The following is a 17356-nucleotide window of genomic DNA, read 5'->3' as shown; positions in this document are numbered from 1 at the left end:
CCTGCTGCCCGCGCGCGTAGTACCTACCTACCTGCCTGCGGCCAGTCCTCCTAATCTCTGCTGGAGCCCTACTCGGAGCACGACCGTCTTTGCTGCCAACCGGCCTGCCTGTAAACCATGATTCTCCTCGAGGTAACACCGCTCATGCCACCTACTCACACACCCGACTGACACGATCCTCTCCAGCCACAGAACTACATCATCCAGAACACCCTCGCGGAGAAAGTCGTCAAGTTCGTACGCATCTTAGGCCTTCATGTCACGCGTCTGACCTCCTGGCTTACAGGCCGGGCTATGTCGATGTCCAATTCGTAGACTTTGACGGCGTCCGCTTCAAGCTCTCTACCCCGGACAAGAAGTCCGTCACCACGCTCCTCTTGTCTATGAACATTCGCTGCTGGGACGAGCTCGTCAAGTACGGTGTCAAGGATGTGCTCCGACAAGCGTACGGTGGGCTGGTCGCTGCGCAGCCGGAGCCCGACTATAACGTGAGCCTCGAGATCAACACCGAACAGCTGCCTCCGGCAGGTGGTGAGTGTCCAGTCTAGCGGAATGCCCGCCGCTATGTTGTCCATGTAGCCAACAATCTCTTGTTCCACGCGCAGAGCAGCGCGACGAAGCCATCAAGTCCATCGCGCTGCTGAAGCGCAATGCCCTCGCCGCGCCATTCGAGCTGGGCTTCAAGGCGCAGAAGCAGCTGGAGGCGTCAGGAAGCGGCCAGGGAGAGCTCATGGCGCTGCACTACCGAGATGAAGAGGTCATCTATGTACAGGCCTCGCCCGACCGTGTCACTGTCATCTTCTCCACCACCTTCCGGGAGGAGACTGATCGCATCTTTGGCAAGGTGTTTCTGCAGGTCAGTCCCCAGCCGATCTCACCGTACTGCCTTGTCTCATCGATCCACCGCAGGAATTCGTCGATGCGCGACGGCTGCCGACAATACAGAGCGCGCCCCAGGTGTTGTATACCACGCGTGATCCGCCCCTGGAGATCCGTCATGTCCCGGGCCTCGTCGACTCCGAGGACGTGGGCTACGTCACATTCGTTCTCTTCCCCCGCCACTTCGCCAACGCAGACGTCGCCTCTGCGACGATCAGCCACATCCAGCTCTTCCGTGATTATCTGCACTACCACATCAAGTGCTCGAAAGCGTACATGCACTCGCGCATGCGGCACCGTGTGAGCGAGTTCCAGAAAGTGCTCAATCGCGCAAAGACAGAGGTCGCGGTCGTAGACCGAAAGACAGCCACGTACGTCCAGATTTAGTATGCGGTGATGCCAGAAGATCCCTCGCTAACGCCCGCTTCGTACAGCGGCAGGTCGATGATGCGGTGAAGGGGATCCACGCCGGGGTGTGATCAGAACCCAGGGTCGTAGCTGATGAATAGAACAAGGAGGGATCTGTACGAGTAGAATTTCGCGAAACGACTTAGCGTGCGTCGCGAACCCCACCCAGGCCTCAACCCTGGTGTTGTCCGAGGCTGTCCGTCTCTGTTGGGAACAGATTGATGACGTGCGATATGGAACATTGATTCGATCTTCATTCGTAATCCAAGCTAGCCAGGATACGCGGACGATGGCTGCGATGTATTCAAATTGGGTTCCTTAGGCTGACATTACGCCTCTACTACTAAGGTGCATGCGAAGATGTGTGAACGGTCTAGTGCGTCGCAGACTGAGCCAGTGATGAGGATGACAACGAAAGCCGAGAACAGAGAGCGAGTGACTGGAATAATGATAACACGAGGGAGAGACGACAGCAATCTCATAAATACTGCGGATAGCCAAAGAGGGACGGGACGACACACCAAAAGTTAGGCTACAGTTTTGACGTTGCGGAATACAGTACAAAGCGCGGAAGTGCTCATTTTTATTTACCAGTCGAAAGCGAAGGAGACCCGTCATCCGTAATGTTTGTCCGGCATCGAGCCCGATGGGTCATATCCGTACGGCGGCATGTCTGTCCCCATATGAGTGCCCATGTGTATTTGCCCACGCATCTGGTCGTAACCCTGTGCGTCATAGAGCGATTGAGGCTCGACGAGAACAGGCTCCCCCCAGCGCTGCCGAGGGCCGCCCATGTCGACGGTGTTCGGTGGACTAGGGAGGTCGAAGGACGATTGGCCGGTAGAGCTGGATGATGCCGGTCCGCTCGACAATGAATTGTAGGACTCGGAGTCACGCTGTGGAAGCCCCTGGAGTTCGCCATAGTACCCGCTCATGAACGGGTTGAGCGTGTCTATCGAGGCCGGTGGCGAGGCAGCGAGAGCCGGAAGTCGCATGGGATCAGGGGGCTGCACGTTGTAAGGAACGATGGCTTCGGTGCAGCGGACATTGGGTAGTTCTCTGCCCAGGCAGGGACGCCATGATGCATCGATACATATTGCTGTGATGACGTGGGCTGGATGGGCGGCGAGTCCCACGGCGCGGGAGAATGGGTCGTTAGGGAAGCTTCGGAAGCACGGCGAGCGAGCATGGTCGGTTGCATGGGATGGTGTCCGGACGCGTAGTCTGTCCGTGGAGGTTGGTACATGCCCATGTGGCCGGCCACGGGTACTGGCGCATGGACGGCGGGGACGGGGTCGAAGGTGACTTGCTCATCGGGATACGTATACGGTTGCGCCGTGAATCCATGCACGGCGTGTCTGCCAAGTTGGTATCTCTCTACAAAGTCTTGTGACAGTTGGGCGGCAGCGCCACGAGCTCGTGCTGGAGCATTTTTGATGCCTGCCTGTCCTCCGTCCAGTCAGAGCACGGTTTCCAAAACCGCGTAGCCGAGGCGTCCGCGCCCAAGGCCGGTCTGCTCTCGAGAAAGAATGAGGGTGGCCGTGACAGCCTCAAGCAGACCATGGCCATCCCGGGTGAGACGCCGTCGATTGTCACGTCCGTTATGGTGCCAAACGGAATCTCCATTTTGAAGCCGGTGCCGTCGCACTGCACGTACCATGCCACGCACTGCTTGGCTTCGCAGACATAGGCCAGCAGGTCGTACCTGTCTTGCAGGGTCGCGATGCGGCGCCAGGTCCCAATCGCCAGGTCCGTGCATGAGATGAGCCTGACAGCTGAGGCACCGCCCATGGGTCAATAGGGCGGACGGGCGACAGGAGACGGACTCACGTCCGTCTTCGTGGATCCGTCCACGAAGCTGTGGGTCGTCGGCGAAGTTGAGGATGGGAGGTATGTCGGGGGACGGGGCGGTCGATGGTCGTCCCCTGTTACTTGCCTGCAGCTTCGCCTTAGCACGCCTGTCAGTGCGGCCAGATCAGCTGCCGCACGGTCGCCGACGCCACTACGCACCTATTTTGGAACCATATCTGCGTCTGGCGCTCAGTCATGCCCAGCATATCGCTGATCTCCTTCCTGCGGGCTGCAGTGGGGCTCCTGTTGGCGGCGAAGAAGGTCTCGAGCTGGGTGAGCTGCTCGGGGGTGACGCGCGATCGTTTGCGCTTCTCGCGAGAGTCTCGCGTGCTGTCGCCTGCGGCCCCGCGCGCAGTGGACCGGCGGCGGCGGTGAGAGGACGATGAGGGATCCCCGTCGATGCGGTCGTGTCGGTGGGTTCATCCGTGCCCTCGGACGGCGGGCTGTCGGGGTGCGCATGAGGCGAGGACGCCGCGGAGCTAGAGGTGCTACTGGCGGCCTCTAGAGCAGACTGTTGTCGTTGAGGCATGTGGAGATGGTGGTGGTGGTAGCAGAAAGGGTCTGGACACGTGGGATGACGCGTCAGACGCGTCGCGGGGAGAAAGCAACAGCGCAACGTGGAGACTCACCGACCTGGGAGAGGAGCGTGACAGCGAACGCGGAGGAAGGAGCGGTGGCTGGGAGGAGGAAGGGCTGGTCCGAGTTAGAAGAGGAAAAAGCTCGGGGGCTCCTATCCGGAAAGGGATGGAGAAGATAGAGAGATGGGAGCATATGAAAGGCACGGACCGCGGCCGGGCCAGTGGGAGATGGGGGTGTGGCAGTGCAGCGAGACGAGGCGGGGAAGGCGCGCAGAAGGCAAAGTCATCGGTGCCCTTGGACGCGGTCTCGTTCGAACGGCGAATCTTGATCTCTGTATGCACTGGCGCCAACACCCCGGCTAGCAGCTTTGCGCTCCGAACGATCTGCAGATCCTCAAACGTTTCCACTGTTTCAGGTGTCAACATGGCCCATTGTCGGCGTGCTGTTCCCTCGACATCAGTGGGCGCGTCAACAGCCGCCGTCAACGGCAGTGTCTGCCACCCACGGTCGACGTCGGCAGCGGACGAAACGCAAGGCCGCGGGCTGCTGCGAGGCAGGCGCGACGTGCACGGTGTCATGCGCCGGGGTAGTGTAGGACAGGCAGGGCCGGCATTGGGTCACCAGGAACCAGGATGCGATATGGAAGAGCTGGTTCGAAGCACGCATGGAGGTGCACTGCGTGGCGCCATGCTGATAGTGGGTGTGACCCCTTTGCGCGCGCGAGCCTGAGAGAAGGCGAAGACGGCCGTCGACTGGGCGCGCTCTGCCTGTGGAATTGAGTGAGCTAGTCGCCACGGAGACGAGGGCCAGTGACGTACCGCTGTGTTTGTGATGAATTAGAGCAGGTCTCTGTGTGTGATCAATCGCCTGCGACAGACTGGATGCAGAAGATGCGCTCGTGCGCAGACGAGATCTCGGACTCGCCGGAACCGCCCTTTCAGGGGTTGTTTGGCAAACGAAGCCCACGGACGAGGTCCGAGCGGACCGGCGAGGGAATGCACCGCTGGGGCTGGGGAGGAGGCGGGGTGGCGGTGCAGGACTGCGACGTCCGCACGGGGCGGCTTGGTTAGTCTCCGTTGCTGACATGCTCGTGCGGGAGGTCAGCAAAGGGCTAGCGACTTGGTAGCGACTGCCAGCCACGGCAGGCAGCCCTGCGCTGGCAACTGGAGGCTAGAACCGCAGGCTGTCTGTGGCAGATGGGGTTGCCTGCCTGAGCACGCGCCGTGTCCCAGGCACTGTCCGCCTCTCGCATCCACCCCGACGGTCGCGCCTCGTCGTCGTCCGACTTACTGACGTCTCGTCTGCGTTGCGTCTGCGTGTCTGCGAGTGCGGGGTGCACGCGCCCTGCTGGCAATCACCGTGCACCAACGCTGCCGCCGGCTAGCAGCAGTGGAAGCAGCACAGCCTCGCCTTCATCGCGCATCGCATCGACCGTGTCTGCAGCTGCCTTCGAGTTGCCTTTGGGAGTGATGAGCCCTTGAATCCCGGCCAACCCAGCAGCACGATCGCTTAGGCGCCCGCAGCCATCAGAGTCGGCCAGTGGGAGTCGAGAACGCAGGGGCAGCGCGAGCTCACTTCCCTCGCCTCTCCCCTGACCATCTCGCCGATGATTGGTCTGCTGGCGACATACCGCCCACTGGGAACAGGCCGCGACAGCTTGGCGATCTTACAAATGCAGAGGCACGGATCCGTCAGCCACCGAGTCTACCTAGTAGCCCTTCTCCATCATATGCACCCCGGATCCATCCCTCTCCTTCGAGAAGGGCCGCCGTACCTGCAAACTCTATCACCACGCGCTCTACCCCGGCCCCGTCCCCGGCCCACCCGATAATGGCCTATCCTCCGACCCGGCATGTAAATGTGAACACTCTGCGATTCGCCCGCCCTCACTGTACGGCACACCTTTTGCGCAGGCCCTACTTCCCGAATCCGGAACTGAGCCGACGTCGAGGCAGCATGCCGTTTCGTCACGTCTGTCGCACACAATTCTCTGACATTGACAGTCAGCGCGGCTACAGGGACTCGGAGCGCGAGCACGTACCATCTCGGCGCTACTTTGCGCGACACTGCGGGCGTTGCAGACGCGACGGCCGCCGAGGGTCCTGGGGGTTATCGTAATGCCAGTAGACAAACTCATCAAGCAGATGCCGATATCATCGCCTCCCGTGAGATCGCTCGGTACCGCTCAACAGCCCTCGAGTCTCAACTTCGCCTTGCGCATCATTTGACGCGCACATCGCCTTGCAGGTCCAACAGATTCCGATTGCGAAGACGCGCCCGTGCACCCACAACTTCCGTTCTCATTGACATCACTGCCCTTCCTCGGCAGTCAACAGTGCACACAGTGCCTTCAGAAGAGCCTGAGAAATAGATTCGGTAAGAGGCGGGTGGACAGCATACTGGTCGCTGGAAACGAGGATGCTTTTCGAGGGCCACATCCAGGTCTCATGACGCCGTCAAAGTTCCTGCCGGAGAAAAGATCGTGTGAGGGGCAAACAGGTAAGACAACGCACGGAATGCACCGGTTTCAGACAGAATCTGAACAATCGACTGGACACGCTCGATGATCGAACAATCCAGTCGAACACGTTGATATTGCGTGGAGTCCTCGAGCGGGGCCGATGAACACAGCTGCAGCCCCTCGATGGATCGGGTCTTCCTTGCACCGTTCCTACGGTCCATGCGCATGATTGGGCCGCCGGTATGCGCCTCGTGTGACTGGCGGCGGCCGCATTCGCATCACCGAGCAACGCGTCGGGGCAAACCGCTGTTGGCACCCGCACACTTGGCCGCGGCCGCGGGGGTCGAAACAAGCTAGACCAGGGTAAAACAAAACGCACCTTGACTTGCACAGAAATAAGCGAGCACTTCACGCTTCCTTGGTGAATGTCGAGCGACTGAACGCGATTGACCAATTCAACCCGCGGTGATATGCAGTACAGCAAAGGCACCATACATACTTGCCTCTTCATTACCTGTGCAGACGATACAGAACAACCATACTTACGGAACCGGCCCAGGGCCGACGAACAACAAAGCAAGAGCAGCACGAAAGAGGGGGGGAATGAGAAACGGATGGCGTCACCTGCGCGAGCCATGCATGAGGGGCCGCAGAACGTACGATCGCTATCACCTATCAAGTCCGCCACGCAGCAGTGCTCCTAACTCCTAACCAGCGGCGATCGCCCTCGCATGGCATGCAGGCCTAGTACCGTGGACGTTTTGCGTCGCGATCGTCGTATCCTCCCGGTCCGCCTTCGCGCTTGAGGTCGCCGCGGTACCCACCCCGCCCAAATCCACCACCACCACCACCACCGCCGAACCCTCCTCCAGGCGGACCATACCCACCTGGCCCGCCATCGGGAGGCCCACCAAAGCCTCCACCAGGGCCGCCAAATCCACCAGGTCCATTGGGCGGACCGCCGTACCCGTTTGATCCGTGGTCGCCGCCGCCGAAACCACCGCTGCCTTGGAAGCCGATGCCTCCACCACGGCCCCTGCGGAAAGAGTGATCAGTCACTAAAGGCGTGAGATGAGACGTCGGCGACTGCGCACCTGTGTCCTCCGCCACCTCCAAAGCCTCCACGACCACCTCCAAAGTCGTCACGATCCCTGAAGCCGCCACCGCCAAAGCCTCCTCTGAAGCCGCCCCCACGGCTGCCCGGAACCCACCTCTGTCGCCTCCACGGAACCCACCTCTGTCGCCCCCCGGAACCCGCCCCGGAACCCACCACGGCTGCCGCCGCCACGACCACCATCACCGCCACCTATGAACGGCGCTGCTGCTGGTGCTTCTGGCTTGGGCCTGCCTCCCAAACCACCACCCAGTCGACGGGGTTTCCATCCCCTCACTGTCCTCCCTCTCTCGACATCCACGAGAACACGCTTGCCCATGATCTGCAGCCTGTCCGACTCCTTGTAGGCAGCTGATAATTACCATGAGAAAATGCGCGGGGACGCTGTTGGGTCAGTATGAAAATATAGGATGGCGAGCTATGTACCTTTCATGTCGCGCTCTCGCTCGAAAACGATGAAGGCAAACCCTCTGCTTCGTCCCTTTTTGTCACGGACGATCCTTACCCGCTCGATGCTGCCGTAACCCTCAAATTCCCTGCGGAGGTCGCTATCAGTGGCGTTTTTGTGCTGCCAACGCATGAACGGTGAGCAGTTTTTGATAGAAAAGTACAACGTACCAGGCGAGCGATGAATAGTGTTTTGTATGGGTCCCCGACGGCTTCGGGGTCATCCGCGGGCTTGTCTGCAACCGGGATGTGAGCGGTAATCGAGGCAGACACCAACACCCACAGTCTCCTTGGCAGCTTGGTACTCCTCCTCCCTTTTCTTCTTGCGCTCCTCTCTGCGCACCTCCCGCTTTGTCTGTTCTGCATACGTGAATGCTGGTTCTTCCCCTCCTCCATGCCTTCGCTGGCGCCCGACTCCATCATGCCCTTCGTCTTGTCCTCGCGGAGCTGGGCGAGTATCTGACCGACGCCTTCGACGTGCTTGGGTCTGACGCGGTCGATGTCCCTGTCGAGGGGACGCGTGTATGGGAGAGGTGGCCGCGGTGCGAAGAGCTTGAGGAGATTCGGCGGCAGTAAGTGCGTGCCGGGCATGCTGGGCAAGCAAGTGGGGGGAGAGTGCGGCGAGGGTGGGCAGAGAAAGATATGTAGTCGGATAAGTTAGGAGCACGACAGACCAGCACGGCGCAGGACAAGACGTCGACGGCGTCGGCAGTGCGGTCGTCGCAGTCGTGAACAAGGGGCCGTGGGAATTCCCGGCCAGCAGCCACACGCACTCAACAGCCCCCCAGCGCCACCGCCATCCCGTCAGTCTTTTCGTTGGCGTAGAAGTCGATTTGGCACAAGCCTGCACGGTCGTATCTCATTCGCCTACCTGTTTGATTCGACAGCGAGATGCGCAGAGCCAGTCATACCGTGACAGAAAGGTCCGCAATGCCAGTGGGTGGACAATACGTAAAGTAATGCAAAAAGAAACTGCGTGGTCTTCCGCACGTTGTAAGCAACGCACGCGAAATTGACATGGGCACGTACCGTAAATTGCACGGTCTGGGTTACCCGGCGAAAGATTCTCCGTGTTATACAGGTGACTGCCATGTGCAGTCACATCTGTCCTGGCTCTGATGCAGTACCGATGCTCAGCTGAGATTTATGGATGTAACGCCCACCTTACTGCCCTCCCCTGAATCTCCATTCTGTCCTTACCAGTGTTCGCTGGAACGGCCGTCTATATCAGCACAACCGCGTGGCCAGATGTACCTTGCTCATTCATGCTGAACGCGCAACATAACTACGCCCGTCTGCTCAGTAAACCGGGAAGTCAGGATCTACATCCGCCGCCCACGCCCTCAGTCCCCCCACCAGATCTTTCACCACGCCATGTGTGGTTTCAGCGCGCAGTGCATCAGCGGCGATCTGAGAGTCATTGCCAAGGCGGCAGACGACGTAGGTTTCCGTGAGACCGTCTTGTCCGTCTCCATCGGAAATCGGAGGCGCGTCTGGGCGGCCGGCAAAAATGAATTTATCTTTGGTTGAGGGTCGGCAACGAGTTGTTTGAGCGGTATGTCTGTGTAACGAGGTCATTGCATGGTCGCCTTGCACCGGACGCAGGACACTGACTGAATGATCCTGGCAGGTGGCATATCCCGAACTCGGTCGGTGGCCTGACGTCGACGACTTTGACTTGCCTTCCCGAGGAGTTCAGCGCTTCATGCAATTCCTGCGGCCAACAAGATGAGCACCATCGCAGGCGGCCGCATTCGAGATGCCACTCACCGTCGCACGTATTCTCTTTATTCCATCGTCCGCGCCTTCCACACCGCGTGCCACCCAGTCTGGCCGTGGTCCTCCGCAGAATGCAACGTAGTCGGTGTCGTTGATCTTCTCCACACGTTCTCTCTCAGGCACCGTCCCGCAGGCAGGACAGGTAGGACGCCGGGTGCGTAGCTTGATCGAGCGGAAAGACGGAGTAGTTAGGGCAGAGTACATCAACATGGTTGGTCTACGATCTGCTCCAGACGCTCAAATAGCTGTGCAAGCAGTGAACACCGTACATACCGTGCAATCCGGTTATGATCTTGATGGTCTCTGTGGCTTGTAGGACGCCGATGACGCCTGTCACCGCACCGAGAACACCGAGCTCCTCGCAGCTCCCAGCATTCTCTGGCGCGGGTGGCTTCGGGAAGAGACATCGGAAGCAGGGGCCTCGTTCTTGACCCGTATCCGACAAAGGTAGATTGTAGACGCAAAGCTGTCCGTCAAACTGTTGCGCTGCACCGCTCACCAACGGCTTTCCGAGACGAACGGCTGTGTCAGAGAGTAAATAGCGCGTGGGCAGGTTGTCCGTGCAATCCAGAATTATGTCATAGGGCGCGAGGAGCGCCAGCGCGTTTTCAGACGTCAAAGCCTCTACTATAGGTGTGACATTGATGCGAGAATTTATTCTAGACTGGCGGAATGAGAGGCAGACACTCGATGGAGGGAACGCATGACACACTGCTTGATGGCATTCGCTGCAGACAAGGCTTTCGGTGTACCCACTCGCGCTTCAGTGTGAAGAACCTGGCGCTGTAGGTTAGAAAGTTCAACGGAATCGTGGTCTATTACGCCGATGGTCCCTATCAGTGCGCAGGTGCTGAGCGTTCGTAGGGTTAGTTAGCATCGAGGGAGGTCGCACCTACGCCCGCGCCGCGAGGTATTGCAGAGCAGGGCATCCGAGTCCTCCTGCACCTACTACAGCGACGATGAGTCTCGCACATTCAGCTGACCTTCACGAGAGGATGAGCAATTCGCAAGTCGGCGGTGAGAAAGTGAGCAGACCGGGGAGACCGATGCCATTGAGAATCATCTGCCTGCCATACCGCCTGTAATCGTCTAGTGGTAGAGGCGCTTTTGACGCGGGAGCAGACATTGCAAGGATGGTTGGTGATTGAGCGCGGCGACAAGTTGGCTGGACAGGTGTGGCTGGATGTGGCTGAAGTTCAAGATCGGCGGCGCGCTGTTCTTCAGCCACTTCAGCCACAGCCGCGACGCTGCCCGCGACAGTCACATCGTCCTCTTCGCCTACGCGCATCTCTCTCACTACTATTTCTCTCGAACCTGAACATAACGGCCCATTTACGATGCAAGCGATGCCTATGCCCATCTCGCTACCTAGCATCAGCGGCACGGGCATGGCCATTGGCAACCTGATGGGCCACATGCCTGCCGATGGCACACCCATCATCCACTCCAGTGCGCTTTACTTTGCCTCCCGTCTCACCCGCCGTGAGCTCAATGCCTGTAGGTAAGAAGCTTCCTCAACTGCCGTGGCCAGACATAGGTCACCTTGCCAAGTGGTCCGTGTCGTCGTACAAGTTTGGGTTCGGCCCGGAGTGTCTGACCGACGACGATCCAGACACTTTCTGGCAGTACGTTGTTGCTTCATCGTGGTAGTTCTTGAGGTGACGCGACAGACTCGTATGCTTAGCTCAGACGGCCCGCAACCTCACTTTATCACCATCGAATTTCCGCGGAAGGTCGCGGTACAGGTACCATACCTCGTTTGTCCTTCGCACTGGAAGCTTACGCCTCTCTTCCTTTGTGCTCATTGCCCATCTCAACAACTGTCCAATTGAATACAAAGAAACTCAGCGTCTACCTATCATTTCCGCTCGATGACTCCTACACACCAGCAACTCTAGCCGTCCGTGCGGGGACAGGTCCTGCCGATCTTCAGGACGTCCGTATCCTCACGCTCGAGAAACCCGACGGCTGGATCACGTTCGACGTGAGCGCTGAGCCTAGTGAGGATGCTGACGGCTGGTGTGTCCCGTTTCCTGCTCAAATTACAGCTCATTGAAGTGTCATGTTGAACTTTAGCAAACCGATCAACGCGTACGTAGTGCAGCTCATCATTCTCGCCAATCACATGAATGGGAAGGACACGCACGTCCGTGGACTGCACATCCTGGACCTGTTGAGTACGTCACTTTGACTTGTCTCTTCTTCCTCACAGTGTCCGCCTTGCAATATTTCTCATCACGCTTGCAGAGACACACCAGCAAATAACGAAGAACCATTCTCCTGGGTTTCTCCTGCGTTCAAGATGTATGAATGTATCCGATGACAAGACTTATTAGTAGCTCGTAACGTTCTGTAGCATTATTGTTGTACCAGTATGTATAGTGTATCTACGATGTTTATTCCCTGATCAAAACAATCGGTGAGTGGCAGGTCCGTTAAAGTTACTCGCTTGAAATTGATCGTGTCGGTGATCGGTGGTATGTACAGGTGAACACTGTGTGGGAACTACTCTCGGTCATCAATGCGAGGCAATCACGGTCAATGTCATACTCATTGTTGAGTGAAGTAACGATTTGAATGTTGGCTCCGGCTGATGATGCTTTGGTTGGCGAAGCGTGGTACGCGTTTCGTCCGCTCACATCGTCACGATACACCTGCATTTCAACCTTCGCATAACTGTCCACCGATCCCACATCTGTAATGATTTCCTCATTTCTACAACTCGCTGACCGAGGGCGACCCCGACTCAGTTGGTGGCCAGATTTCTGCGCAGCGACAGCCGGAAACTTCAACCTTGCGTTCGCCAGTCAACGACGTGGTCAGTTGCCACCGCCATCTGGTAGCTTCTCCGCTGGGCAGGCCGCTCACACCAGAGATCGTGTGCCGTATCGCGAGTGCGAGGTGTGTATGTTGCGTTTCGAGCGGGACCACCGCACCACATGCGGAGCTCGGGGTGCTTCATGGCGCAACTTTTGTTGGGCGCGAGCCACCACATCTGCCGGAGCCACGAGAATAGAGCGGGATGGCGGCATCTTTCCTCCTCCATTGGTGTCATCAAGGAGGGATGCAATGTCGCCGCAGGTGTCTCGCTCACGAAGCCTGAACTGCCCACCAGAAGGCTACTTAAGTCGCGGCTTGAGGTGCGTTGCAGAACAGTCTCACACAACTGTTGTGCTTTCTCGACCGCCCCGCCTCATCGTCCCCAGTGAGTAGGTTCTGCATTCAGGCCTCGGTTCGACTCACGGGTTGTCGTATGTCAATGCAGGCGGACTCATTCTCGAATTTCCCGAGAAACAAACCCTCTCTTTCCCGACCTTCGTCGTAACAATGGCAGACGCGCAATGTTGCTTCAATCAATGCGGCAAGCCCGTAACCCCGACTCAAGACGGCGTGAAGAGTCACCTCGACCAGGTTCATGGAATCAACTTGCAATCTCCGGCCGACTGCACCTGCATGTGGGGGGGCTGCAACAGAAATGTTCCCGGTTCTTCACTGGTTCGCCACGTTCTCGCCCACCACGTGAAGACATAAGAGCGTCGGTGCTGGCCCCCCAGCTTCAAAAGAAAGCACGACAACGCGCAGGCCCACTCGCCTCTGTAATACAATACGTCCTATCATAGCACCAATCTATAATCGTGGTCTAAGTTCGTCATGCCAGATGCATTGCTGCCCAAGTAGCTTCAAGCGCTTCAAGCTTTAAGCTCGTCGTCGACCAAGGACAAGAAGCCATTGGTATCACCGATATCCAATGATTGAGGAATACAACATTGACGATCCGACATTACACGAGAGATATAGCGATGATAGCGAAATCAAGAACACAGTCCAAGGCAAAGACTATCTAGACGAACTTACCAATGACCTATATACTGCCACCAACGCGCGCACGCTATGCCCATTAGCCGTGACGCGAACGTGCACGCTCAGTACATTCCGCCATTCCCCTGCGGTACTGACGCTCCGGGTGTATGATGCCAACCATTTTGCTGAGGCTGGGCATGCCCGCCTATGCCGCCTCCGCCTTGCAGAAATGCGAGCGATTCCGCGGCGGAGCGGACAGCACTGTCATTCGGGGGCAGGTGGCCGTTCGAGCTACTTGAAGACGCCCACTGCGAAGTGCTAGCGGGAGCCTGTCTGTGCCCAAAGTTGGACGGCGGACGCGCAGACGTGGAGGCAGCGCTCTGGTGTGAGGACGATCAGCATACGGGAAGCATAAACAGCGGGTTGAGATGAGTCATACCTGGTACGAGGTTGACCCCAAGCCGTTGTAGGACCCTCCATACTGGTGGCTAGGCTGCGCAGTCGAGTACCCGTTATTCCATCCATGACCAACTGGGGGCGAGGGCGTGCTCTGTTGAGGGTTACGTATGCTCGTGAAGGCGCGATGCTCCGGTTGATAGTGCGAGAACGTGAGCCCGTTCTGCGTCCTCGTATAGCCCGCCGGTGTCGGTGCGTCTTGTCTCGGGTACGACGTGTGATTGAACTCTACACCATTTGCAGATGGACGAGGGACGACCCCAGCTTGTGAACGAGGATGATCAGGGTAATATGTTGTGGCGCGGCCAAAGATTTCTGCGGGTGGATCGAGGGATCAGCGGCAGCCTGGGACCAGGACGATGAATGTGAAGGATGGGGCTGCGGCAGCGGGTATCGTTGATGGTTGGAGGCGATATACGACGTGCCATTCGAAGCGCGGGCACGACATTGCTGGCAGTAGAACTGTTGGCGCTCCCAATCTCTACGCGGACGGCTCATCCGCTGATCAGCCATGTCATGGCAGCCAATGTGCTGCCATTTTGAGCACATGCCACATGAGACCATAGGCAGACCATCGTCCTGTGTGTCACATTGTGTGAGTCCATGAGACTGTTTCACGGGTGAGATATCCTTACGAGATTGGCCCCACGCTTGCCGCAGATCTCACAGTCGAGCATCCAACCGGGCGTCTGGACACCCGTGGGTGTCGGTACACTACTGAGCAAAACCGACTCAGTCGAATGAGTGCCCGCAGCAGGCGTGGTTGTTGAAGCACGCTCCTCTGCTTGTGCACTGTGAACACATCATTGAGACCTTCAGACCCGACGGTGAATCTCAGAGTAACATACCGTCGCTGAGCGCGCTCCTCTTTCTGCCTCGCTCGCTCCTCGCGCTCTTCCCGCTCCAAACGCCGCCGTTCTCTCTCCTTGTCTCGTTTCTGGCGCTCGTCTTCTTCTTTCTTCGCACGCGCCTCCATCCGTTTCGCCCTGGAGAGCTTATCGTCCTCTTCCGCCCTCTTCTTCGCGACCTCTCGCTGTTGTTCCTTCTCGCTCTCTTTGATGGCTATCCGCGACGATCGCTTTCGATGAACCACTGCCTCTTCGATTTCTTCCTCTTTTCCGCTTCCTATTGAAGATGCCATGTGAGATCATGCTGATATATGGTTTCAGAAGCCATACCCTAAGCTCCGCGGTCACTAAAGGTACGATGTTCTGCGTGAGCATCTTGTACAGCGCCTTCTCCAAGTAGTGAGTCGCCTTCTCGAAGCGTTCTGCGATGTGCTCCCATTCATGCAACGTGACGCACACCTAAGGCAACGTCAGGAACCATCGCGCTGCATTGCGTATGTACGCACCGCTTCCCATTCCACAAAATCGTCTGGCAACGCGGCAGGCTCCTCCACGGGTTCTTCCAAGTGATCGGCGTCTGCATCGTGAGTATCCTCTGCTTCTCCCGCACCGTCCTGGCCAAATGTGGTGTCCTGCTTGGCCTGTGACTCGGCAAGCTCAGCTGCGCGAGTTCTTTTCCTCGACCGAGTCGATCGACCCGTCGGTTTCGGAGTAGGCTCCCGCGCTGCTTCTTCCGTACCGACTTGCTCCTCGGTTCTTCCGACACCGACAGTTCCGTCAATTCACTAGCGGCATCGCTCTCCAACCCGGTCTTTGGCTCATCAGACGGCATGACGGGGTCCTCGGGGGCGACCTCCTCCGGGGCAGCGACTGCTTTACCCTTGCCTTTCCTCGCGCTGCTCCGTGTAGGCGGCCGCGCTGACGGCTCGGGGGCATCCTGCAGCCAATCCTCGGGTATCTGCTGCCATTCGTCGCCACCTTCCTCGTCTTGCGCCCCACGAAGCCTCGCGCTCGTCCTCGTGCCGAGCGCCGCTTTCCTCGGCGACCTCGTCGACCGTGTCGGGCTCGAGTGCGGCGTCTCCGCCTGTCCTCTGCTCTGTCTCATCGGTCGAGACGACCGGTTTGCGGCGGCGAGGGTGGCGGCCTGGCGCTGGAACTCGGCGAGCTCTTTCGCCTGTACGTCAAGCATCTTGTTCGCTTGCATTTTGGCTGCGCGGCTGCTGCCACGGCCGCCGGTAGGCTCAGGCTCGGGTTCCGGAGCAGCCTTGCGGCTGCGCGTAGAGCGGACGGCGGGGCGTTGTGGGCGAGCGGCTGCGGCCTTCGCTGGGGTCCGTTGAGTCCGTTTGCGCTTGGGTGACTGCTGCTGCTCTGCCTCGGAGTTGTACTCGTCATCGTCTAACTTGCTTGTGGATGCCTGCGCAATGGACTTTCTCGCGGCAGGGCGTTTGCGCTTGAGACCTTTTGGAGGCTTGGGTGGGACGCGCTGAAGCCATAGTCGATCGGCTGAAAAAGTGACGTTGGGTCAATGTAAGATACACAAGTTGTGAGAGCACGTACGGCCGATCAACCAGTAAGCATTCGTTTTTGCGTCGTATCCTATCGGCTCGATACGCTAGATTCGCGAACAGACTTGGTCATTGAATGGTCTCCGACGTGTCCACGCATCACTCACCCAGCTCGCATAGTCGTCGTCGCTCTTCATGATTTGCCTAAGGCGATGGGGGTTTTGGAAATGCCACTCGGTCAGAAGATACATGGAGTCTAGCTTGTCCACCATGGGGAGCTCGAGCCAGTCCTTGCTCTCTTCGGCGTCCGGTTGCGGAGGTTGCTCGCGGGCGTCTTCCTCCTTGACGTCTTTTGCGGGATGTACAGAGCCATTCCGGACGTCTACCTCGCCCCCTGCGTCCTCGGTTTGAGCGGCTTCTGCGTTCTCTCCGTCAGGGAGTTCGGCAGGTTGGTCGCCGTCGGCGGCAGGGGTCGCTACGGTGCTCTCGTTCTTGACGTCGACGGTCAGAGGCTCTGAGATCTCCCGCGTAGTCTGACGAGACTCGGCAGGAGGCTCAGGGCCGATCGGATTCGCCGCTGGGTCGCGCCTAAGGTACTGTTTGCGAAGGGCGGTCTGCCAGTTGTCGATGCTGCAGGGAGAAGGAGTGAGAACATGTGGGCGGTGGAGGGGCTGATCACGCACGATATCTTCCTGTCCTGGGTCAGGGTGTAGAGAAGCCTGGTCATTATGCGCGGGAGGTAGAGGGTAACGCCTCGGGCGAGGTCGTCCTCGATGTCCTGTTGAATCGCGGTCAGTATGAGGGCCACGACGCGTCATCAACAGCGACGGAGCGAGGACCAGCGGTCAGAGGTGCGGAAAAGGGCGACTCACAACGAGGGAGACATCGCTGGTGGCAAAGAGAGGCGCGAAGGTGTAGAAGAACTGGCTGAAGGCTGCCCATTTCCAGTGTCGGCGGAGGAGGCGGAGGCTGGCGGCCCAGTCGGGGTCGGAGAGGTCGAGCTGGGCGGGGTCCTTGGGGAGGACGGCGGGGGGAGGCGGGGGCGCGGGGGTTGCGGGAGTCAAGGTGCGTCGAGGCATGGGAGGCGCAGGCGTCCGACCTTTTTAGAGCAACTGAACCCGGACAGCCACGAGCCGACGCGAACGAGACAGAACAGGGAGAGGCCGCGCGTGCGATGCCGCAGAGCGTGTCTGGTCGTCGGTCGTCGTCGCTGGGGCGCGGTGAGGGC

General features: G+C 58.7%; 7 protein-coding genes across 7 annotated transcripts; 3 read left to right on the top strand and 4 right to left on the bottom strand.

Moving 5' to 3' along the window:
- Positions 1-32: 32 nt before the first annotated feature.
- Positions 33-1619, top strand: B0H18DRAFT_1008886 (actin-like protein ARPC2). The gene is made up of 6 exons (XM_048028822.1): positions 33-132; positions 187-233; positions 287-531; positions 606-856; positions 910-1250; positions 1314-1619. The coding sequence occupies exons 1-6, from the start codon at positions 118-120 to the stop codon at positions 1333-1335; spliced, it is 921 nt and encodes a 306-aa protein (XP_047893155.1). The 5' UTR covers positions 33-117; the 3' UTR covers positions 1336-1619.
- On the bottom strand, positions 1620-3951 carry B0H18DRAFT_1008884 (uncharacterized protein). The gene is made up of 6 exons (XM_048028821.1): positions 3520-3951; positions 3298-3475; positions 3118-3245; positions 2701-3062; positions 2363-2662; positions 1620-2294 (listed from the first exon to the last, which is right to left on the bottom strand). Exons 1-6 carry the CDS (start codon positions 3665-3667, stop codon positions 1902-1904), a joined length of 1509 nt encoding a protein of 502 aa, XP_047893154.1. The 5' UTR covers positions 3668-3951; the 3' UTR covers positions 1620-1901.
- A 2971-nt stretch (positions 3952-6922) lies between these two features.
- Positions 6923-8330, bottom strand: B0H18DRAFT_1085236 (uncharacterized protein; the record flags this gene model as incomplete). The annotated part of the gene is made up of 7 exons (XM_048031888.1): positions 6923-7214; positions 7273-7374; positions 7445-7643; positions 7719-7860; positions 7911-7975; positions 8019-8129; positions 8204-8330. The coding sequence occupies 7 exons, from the start codon at positions 8328-8330 to the stop codon at positions 6923-6925; spliced, it is 1038 nt and encodes a 345-aa protein (XP_047893153.1).
- Positions 8331-8559: 229 nt separating this feature from the next.
- On the bottom strand, positions 8560-10719 carry B0H18DRAFT_1008862 (uncharacterized protein). The gene is made up of 8 exons (XM_048028820.1): positions 10554-10719; positions 10415-10466; positions 10231-10368; positions 9792-10177; positions 9510-9742; positions 9354-9453; positions 8769-9259; positions 8560-8720 (listed from the first exon to the last, which is right to left on the bottom strand). Exons 1-7 carry the CDS (start codon positions 10642-10644, stop codon positions 9039-9041), a joined length of 1221 nt encoding a protein of 406 aa, XP_047893152.1. The 5' UTR covers positions 10645-10719; the 3' UTR covers positions 8560-8720; positions 8769-9038.
- A 33-nt stretch (positions 10720-10752) lies between these two features.
- On the top strand, positions 10753-12280 carry B0H18DRAFT_1008857 (anaphase-promoting complex subunit 10). Its single transcript, XM_048028819.1, has 7 exons — positions 10753-10967; positions 11020-11143; positions 11203-11275; positions 11359-11537; positions 11595-11690; positions 11766-11937; positions 12006-12280. Exons 1-6 carry the CDS (start codon positions 10856-10858, stop codon positions 11839-11841), a joined length of 660 nt encoding a protein of 219 aa, XP_047893151.1. The 5' UTR covers positions 10753-10855; the 3' UTR covers positions 11842-11937; positions 12006-12280.
- On the top strand, positions 12071-13202 carry B0H18DRAFT_375809 (uncharacterized protein). The gene is made up of 2 exons (XM_048037810.1): positions 12071-12658; positions 12784-13202. Exons 1-2 carry the CDS (start codon positions 12219-12221, stop codon positions 13136-13138), a joined length of 795 nt encoding a protein of 264 aa, XP_047893150.1. The 5' UTR covers positions 12071-12218; the 3' UTR covers positions 13139-13202.
- Positions 13171-17143, bottom strand: B0H18DRAFT_1008850 (uncharacterized protein). The gene is made up of 12 exons (XM_048028818.1): positions 17001-17143; positions 16812-16906; positions 16296-16758; positions 16181-16235; positions 15390-16126; positions 15130-15369; positions 14954-15082; positions 14624-14886; positions 14411-14567; positions 14049-14354; positions 13759-14001; positions 13171-13699 (listed from the first exon to the last, which is right to left on the bottom strand). Exons 2-12 carry the CDS (start codon positions 16853-16855, stop codon positions 13442-13444), a joined length of 2895 nt encoding a protein of 964 aa, XP_047893149.1. The 5' UTR covers positions 16856-16906; positions 17001-17143; the 3' UTR covers positions 13171-13441.
- Between the last annotated feature and the right edge of the window lie 213 nt (positions 17144-17356).

Source organism: Fomitopsis serialis (assembly GCF_022376445.1).
Source record: "Fomitopsis serialis strain Sig1Antser10 chromosome Unknown B0H18scaffold_35, whole genome shotgun sequence".
Taxonomy (NCBI): domain Eukaryota; kingdom Fungi; phylum Basidiomycota; class Agaricomycetes; order Polyporales; family Fomitopsidaceae; genus Fomitopsis; species Fomitopsis serialis.
This window is presented reverse-complemented; position numbering and strand designations above follow the sequence as displayed.